Below are 7476 nucleotides of genomic sequence, written 5' to 3'. Positions count from 1 at the left end.
TGTACCTTGTCCAGTTGTGTCTCCAGCACAGAAACATCCGCCTCAAACTGATCCAGATTCAGCCTAAAACATGAATAAATAAAACATCATCAGGAACACAGACGGAGCAAATATCACATCATCTTTTTCATATTTGTATTTAAAATCTTAAAAGTATCGCACTCATGTCTCCAAAATCATCTGAAAAATCTGTATTTCATTGCCTTTCATTGAAACAAAGCAGCTCAGGATGAACGTTCACAAAACCAAACGCAGTTTCACTCCAGAACCACTTTATTTCTTCTCTTGCGTATAAAGTGGATCATTACACAGTTTGGTTGCTGAACTGCAATAACATTTGCAAGAGTGGAAAATAAATAAATAGATGAGCAAACATTCAGCCTCGTAATGAAAACACACAGTTCCTCAGCCTGTATGTTGCTGTAGATGCTGCAGCGTATGTGGGATTTTCTTTAGAATTAATTTACATGTCATCGAAATTACCAAAAGGTGCAGAAAGTGCATGAATAAAATAAATTAAAACTGAGAATCCTGGTGGTATCTGGCTGCTTCACTTCATCTGAGACATGAGACTGACGGTGGAGCTGAATGGAAACACGCTTTGTTTTTTGTTGTTTTTTAGTGTTATTAGCATTTATACATTTGAACTGTTATCCTGAAAAGAGATTTCGCTCCACTGGACGTCCACTGCTTCCCTGAACAACTCTCTACCACAGAAACAGTTCCTGCTTCTACTGTCAACTACAAATAACGTTAATACAAATATTAATTCAGCACTACTGCACATGCGCAGCCCGGAGATGCTCTACGTGTGCGTGTGCGTGTGAGTGGGTGTGTTCACCTGAACTCAGGTGAGTCTTTGATGCACTCCTCAAAGTCCAGCAGAGAGTCCATGACGGTCTGTGTCTGTGTGTCTGTCCGGCTGCTGATAAAGTTTATCAAAGCCTCTTCATCCTGGCTGTTAGCCCGTTAGCTTGCAGTTAGCCCGTTAGCCTCCAGTTAGCCTGTCACCGTTCAGCTAGCCTGCAGTTAGCCCGCTAGCTGTCATCTCCTGCCACATCAAACTCCGCACGCACGCACAAACCGGGAAAACGCACTTCAGCCTCCGTCCACGCGCCAAATCGATACTTTCACAGGCGCCGGATCGATGGGGAACCGTGCACGCGCTCCCGCCGGTCCCGCATGTCGGCTCGGTTCGGCTGAATCCGGGAATAAACGGAGTTTGCGGAGTTTTCCGACTAACAGCTGTGTCTCCGCATCCTGCTGTTGTTGTACTTGTTGCTAACCGACAGCTGAGGCAGCCGGCGGCGAGACAGCGACCCCCCGGCGACAGCGACCCCCGGCGGCCCGGAGTGGAACTACACCCACTCACTCTGTTCAATAATGAACTAAAGAAAAATGTCCACAGGTTCCCAAGATAAACTATTATTATCAGTGTTAATATTATTAACAATAATGACTTTTATTTAATACAACAGCTAGTCACTGTAGCTCAGACATGATGTCATTCATCATTGTTATAGTAAATAAGCTTTCAGATGTGATGAGATGTGCAGGATCTTCTGTTTGCCGAGAACTCAACAGTGCGTTTATGACGTTTTCTGATCTGTACAACATAATTATTAATATGTGGGAAACTTCAGCAACTAAAATTCAAACAGAATTATTTTAGATCTCAGAATTGTTTATTTTTTTCTATTCTTTTATTGTATTTAAATGTTCTTCCTTATTTTAACGTTTTATCTTTTTTAACGTTTTGTTTTTATAATTTCAACTCATATTTACATTTTATCGTCTCACTGTGATTCTGCTTTAGATAAATGTGTCAATAAAGCTGCGGGGTAAAAGTCAAACACGATTCAAAAGGAACGTAAAGAAAAAAGGCTTTTATTGGAAAATGGACGAGACGACGACGAGCAGAATTCAGATGATGATGATGACGATGATGACGATGATGAAGATGATGATGATGCGTACATTCAGTAACCAATAGAAACGAGGATCACAGTGACGTTGTCGGCGCAGCCTCGTCTCACCGCCTCGCCGGCCAACTGCTGGCAGGCGGCTTCCAACTTCAGCTCCTCCTCCGTCAGCTCTGGGTGCTGCTCCACGCTGCCGCCCTGCAGGCAGAGACGGGAATTATTACGCCCTTTACTTAAAATAAAATAAAATCATCTAAAATAAAACAAGAAGATAATATAAAATAAGCTAATAAGAGCTAAATTAAAATAAAATAATCTAAAATAAGATATTCTAAACTACGGTAATCAAAAATAATTTAAAAAACATTAAAATAAGATAAACCAGACAGGAAGCAGAGAGACACCTGGAGGACGCTGAGGACGAACTTTACAGCTTCATCGGCTGAAAACACTTTGAACAAACCGTCGCAGGCCAGAATGATGAACCTGCAGAGAGAAAGAAGAACGTCAGCAGCTGAAACCTAGATGAAAGAAACTCTGAATAAAATCTATATAAAATACAATATTTACAATATAAGTCCAATCTGTCTGTATCCACCGCAAAAAAAAAAAAACTTGTTTTCAGCAAATTTTCTGGGCAAATTCTGGACTGGATAAAAGCGACGGATATTCTTTCGTGAGCATGTTTGAAATCAAGCTTTTTAATTACCACATAGAGCTAAACTTAATGTTTTCTGTCATGCTAACAGCGAGGGAGGCTGTTCTGCTAACAACCAATCAGCTGTTCTTGCCTGTCGTTGGCTGTGAGCTGACACCTCCTCAGGTCCGGCGTTGAAATCACTCCGCAGCGTTTGTACTGACCGTCTCCGATGGAGCGCGACACCTCGAGGACGCCGAGCACCCGGCCGTCCCTGCAGGAGCCACAAACAGATGGGCGTTAGCGTTAGCCTAGCTGGGATCAGATCGACTACCAGATCGGACTGGTCCAGACCTGACGGTGCCTCCGGCCCTCTGGATCCTCATCCTCTCCTCATAGATGGTCGGGTTGTGTTCTTTACTCAACGCCAGAGTCACCGGCTTCCTCTGACCGTCTGCTGCCGCCGCCTCCATCCGACACAACACCGCCTGCAGACACACAGAGAAGTGGTTCTGAGTTTCCTGCACGGCTGCAACTAACAGCGAAGCAGCAGGATTTTAAAGTTTGGGAACTTGAACATATCATGTGAACTGCAGCTTTTCAGGAACCGAAAACGATGCTTAAAATTGTTAAATTTAATCAAAGTCTTAATATTCTGCACGTTGGTTTTAAGGATAAGGATCATTGTTTACATCTGCTCTGCGCATATTCTCCCATATTTTTGTGTCTCTGGCTGAAACATCGACGTGTTTAAACCCTCGTCCTGGTTCTAGTGACCAGATCAAAGCCAGCTCACCCTGCTGTCTCCCAGGTTGGCCACGTACACCATGTCGTCCACCACCAGCACACACGTGGCCGTGGATCCGTCCTTCCACGCCGGCTTCCTGTTCACACAAACATCGGTGGAAATGTTTCGCTGCAGCTCGACTCCGACGTTTATTTCACATGAGAAACATTCTGCTTGTTGAAGTCTTACTGGCTGGAAGCTTTCTTCAGGAATTCCTCGTCCGTCTGTCGGAAAGTGTCCAGGAGACACTTTTTAATCAGCTTGTCCATGTTTTCAGGGTCTCCTGAAACACAAGACTCAAACCATGAACCCTCTGAGATCTGAAAGGTTTAAAAGACGAGATCATTCTTCTTAAAGTCGCCTAAATAAAACCATTTATCAGCCAGACGATGTAAAACCCAAAATAAAAATTTGATTTTCCACTGTCCACCTGGAACTTGAACCTTTAAATCTGAATCTATAACTGTGACATTTCATCTACATCCCAACATCTAACTCGTTACTGACTCACCGGTGGGGAACTTTTTGGCCAGAGTGTGGTGAAGATGTTCGGCGGCGAACTGAGACGCTCGAGCTCCACCATGACCATCGAAGACGGCGAAGTACGAGACTCGAGACCTGCAGGAAACAAACAAACAAAAAAAAGATGATTCTCAACAAGCTGCAGTTCTGAGTCTGCAGGTTGTTCTGGTTTAGTCGTTTTGGACAAGTTCCAAGTCATTTAGAACATGTTTCAAGTCATATAGGACAAGCAACAAGTCACTTTATACAAGTTACAAGTCATTTAGGACACATTGGAGTCATTTTTGACAAGTTTCAGGTCACTTTAGACTATTTTCAAGTCATTTAGGACCTCCTGGAGTCATTTTGGATATTTTCAAGTCAATCTGGACCCGTTTCAAGTTAATTCAGACAAGTTTAAAGTCATTTTCGACACATTTCAAGTCATTCTGGACATTTTCAAGTCTTTTTGGACTGGTTTTTAGTCATGCTGAACTGGTTTTATTCATTCTGGACAAATTTTGAGAGACTTGAGACCTGCAGGACAGAAAGACACGACGTCCAACAAGCTGCAGCCCTCAGACGGATCTGAAGTGCTTCAGTTTACAGAGAAACGCTGCATCGTGGCTGATGTGTGATTCCCATTCTAATACAATAACTTTCTTACACGTGTCCCGGCAGCGTCGGCAGGCAGCTGCTCATGTCCGGCAGCATCACGTGAGCGTCCTGCATCTCCTCGCGCTCGCCTCGCCTCGCCGCCACGAAGCCTCTGAGCCTGGGGAGGCCTGCAGGACGACAAACAGCAGCTCTGTACACTGTCCTCTCTGCATGTCAGCTTTCCTTCTGCGCGGAGCTTTGATCAGAGGAAAAGAAGCAAACAAACATTGCGGTGGAACAGCTGAAAACCTTCTTTACAAACTTTCTTGATCTCCCCACACTCCTCCTCTCGCGCCGTTCTATCGGAGTGATGTTCTGCATCTTCTCGTTTCCGTTTTAATCCCTTCTCCTCCTCCTCCTCTTCTTCTTTGGTGTTCTGTGGTTGAGCTGTGAGCGCCGCAGAAACCGGAGCTGAAGAAGAACAGAATCAAACTATATTTTCAACAAACAAATAATGATCTTTAATACCTTTTTCACGCCACTGAAAAACAGCGATATGAGCAGAAATCCTAATCTGTCTAATCAATGAATGTGGACTTGACTCAGACAAGTTGACAGATAATCTCACTGCCAGTTTATAGATATGTAACGCCTACTTATAGTCTGTCATCAAATACAAAACCTGTCATAACTGCCATTGCTGCTTGTCACAGGCAAGAATCTAAATTTTACAAACATCTGAGAATTAAATTATGAGTTCTGTGGAGTTCAAAGCTTTTCCTAAGACCTGCAGAAAGCTTGTGAGAGTCGAAACCGAGATTATTTTGCACCTCTGCTGCTGTTCTGTGTCCCCTTATGGTGTTTTTGCCTCCTTCTGAGCTGGTTTTGCATCTTTTGTAGTGGTTTTGAGTCACTTTATGGTCATTTTGCATCTCTAAGACTGCCTTGAATCTGTTTGAAACTGTTTTAAATCACTTAATGGTTTTGTTGTATCTCTTTAAGTTGGTTTTGTGTCTCCTGGTGGTTGTTTTTCCATCTTTTGGGGGTGTTTTTGCAGCTTTCTGTGGCAGTGTTGTGTCTCTTTGAGGTCGTTTTCACCTCCTCGTGGCTGTTCAATATCCCCAAAAGGCCTTTTCGCCGCTCTCTGAGATGATTTTCCGTTATTTTTGGTGGTTATGTGACTTTTTGTGGCTGTTTTGAATCACCTGATGGTGTTGTTGCATCTCTTTAAAGTGGTCGTGCAGCCTCTGTGAAGGCTTTGAGTCTCTTGATTCTGAGCATTTCTTCAGTCATAACTGACATATTAATGACTTCATCGTAATGCAATTAAATATCATTGAAATCCTGTGTCGTTGCTGTTCTTGGTGATGCTGCAGATGTTGGAGATCTTCTTAATTCAATGCCATTTCTGCAGCCGCACCAGTGCTAACGTTTGTCCATTCAAAGTCTGCGCTCCTTAGCTCCGTTAGCATGATGACAGCCTTCACTGAGCTTCACCGACACCGCTCATTAGCACTGTCATTAGCCGTTAATTAACGTCCACTCACCGGAGGTCTGTGTCGGTTCCGGCAGGTCATCGAACAGGTCCATCCTGCTGAGTTAGCCCAACAAGCTAACCGCTACCGGAGCTAGCCGCACCTGCCTGAATGCTAACATAGACTGTGTGTGCGGATGCTAGCAGAGCGAGCTAACTGCTGCAGCAGCTCTTCAGGAGCCTTTTAGTGCCTCAGTGCTAAACTACACTCTGTATAAAAAGAGATGCTAACACGGTCAGCTAACGGGTTAAAATGAACGTTTCTTAAAACGGGTCAAAATACGCTAAAAGTCCGCAGCTGAGGATGTTCATTTAGTTCTAATGCAGAAGCTCGTTAGCTTAAAGTTAGCAACGACAGTTAAGACTGTTTCCGGTTACAGGTTTCAACACAAAAGACCCAACACAGTAAACGGAAGTGACGCAGTTAAAAAAATGAAAGAAGAAAAATTTATTATAATTGTACAAAATGAAAAAAATGTTCTTTTTAAAATGAAAATTAAGAGATAAAAACTCGGAACAAGTCAAAACAATGACTCACCACAATGAAATAATGACAAAAGTTCAAATTATGAGATAAAAAAAATTCTCTGATTAAAAAGTCGCAATTATCATAAAATGACATAAAATCAAGACAACGTGACAGACAAGGTTAAGATTTGATTTTTTAAAATCCGAAATATTGTACAACGTCAATCTTTGACTTACTATAATAAAATGATCACATAAAAATGTCTAATTATGACAAAATTATTGACAGAATTAAAAAATAACATTATTTTTTCACTATAAATTTTCCATTTAATGTCCTCTACAGTATCTGTAACCTGCACACTTCCTACATCAGACCTGTGTACACTTCATACTGCAACCTGATTGGCTCCCAACGAGATGTGATGTCATGACCTTTGCAGGTAGATCCAGGTAGCACAGAATAATAATAATTATTATTATTAATGTAACCATCATGAATATTGTTGTTGCTTATACTGTGGGGACCATTTTAAAGGTCAATTAATAGATTAAACCTGAAAACTGACATCTGTGAAGCTGCAACTACCTACTAGTATAGTTTTAATTAATAATTACTAGTTAATAATTGGTAATTATTTATTAAAAGCTGTTATTTAAAATAGACTGGCATAATAATGTTTTAATGAGCCTCTTTTGGTTCATTTTATTTGCAGTTTGAGACAAAAGACGAAGTTTTTAATCTGATGTGAGAAGTTTTTTTTTCTGCCCGTTATCCTGGCTGCTGGCCTCTGATTGGCTGCTCCGCTGCGCTGCTCGGCTCCTATTGGCTGCCGGCGGCGGAATATAAGCGCTGGCCGCTGCTTGTGGTCAGTGTGAGGATGCAGATGTGAGCTGCAGCTGTTTGATCGTCCGCCTCCTCTGCGACCCAACATGCGGTTCTCTCTGCTCCTCCTCTGGATCTTCAGCCTGCAGCCTCCGCACCCCGGACAGGGAGCCCTGCAGCCCGGCCTGCTCCGGCGGAGGGACC

General features: G+C 42.8%; 1 protein-coding gene across 2 annotated transcripts; it reads right to left on the bottom strand.

Annotated features, from left to right (window-relative positions):
- Positions 1-1871: 1871 nt before the first annotated feature.
- Positions 1872-6329, bottom strand: LOC103374384 (integrin-linked kinase-associated serine/threonine phosphatase 2C-like). Of its 2 annotated transcripts, none has more exons than XM_008304465.1 (10): positions 5992-6329; positions 4754-4915; positions 4515-4632; positions 3858-3964; positions 3536-3629; positions 3356-3443; positions 2914-3047; positions 2714-2833; positions 2327-2408; positions 1872-2120 (listed from the first exon to the last, which is right to left on the bottom strand). In XM_008304465.1, the coding sequence occupies exons 1-10, from the start codon at positions 6032-6034 to the stop codon at positions 1980-1982; spliced, it is 1089 nt and encodes a 362-aa protein (XP_008302687.1). In that variant the 5' UTR covers positions 6035-6329; the 3' UTR covers positions 1872-1979. The 2 variants fall into 2 exon arrangements, with proteins under 2 accessions (XP_008302687.1, XP_008302689.1); XM_008304467.1 differs by having other exon boundaries at positions 4763-4915.
- Between the last annotated feature and the right edge of the window lie 1147 nt (positions 6330-7476).

The sequence above is a fragment of the Stegastes partitus genome, unplaced genomic scaffold (genome assembly GCF_000690725.1).
Source record: "Stegastes partitus isolate 25-593 unplaced genomic scaffold, Stegastes_partitus-1.0.2 Scaffold2233, whole genome shotgun sequence".
NCBI classification, from domain to species: Eukaryota; Metazoa; Chordata; class Actinopteri; family Pomacentridae; genus Stegastes; species Stegastes partitus.
The sequence above is the reverse complement of the archived record's forward strand: the minus strand, read 5'-3'. Positions and strand labels throughout refer to the sequence as shown.

Bases quoted from the DNA above. Each gene is read 5' to 3' on its own strand.
- LOC103374384 (XM_008304465.1), bottom strand. From the start codon at position 6,034: ATGGACCTGTTCGATGACCTGCCGGAACCGACACAGACCTCCG. The intron at 3,444-3,535 runs GTAAGACTTCAA...TTGTGTGAACAG, and splicing joins CTGAAGAAAGCTTCCAGCCA to GAAGCCGGCGTGGAAGGACG. The intron at 2,409-2,713 runs GCAAGAACAGCT...TTCTCTCTGCAG, and splicing joins CAGCTCACAGCCAACGACAG to GTTCATCATTCTGGCCTGCG.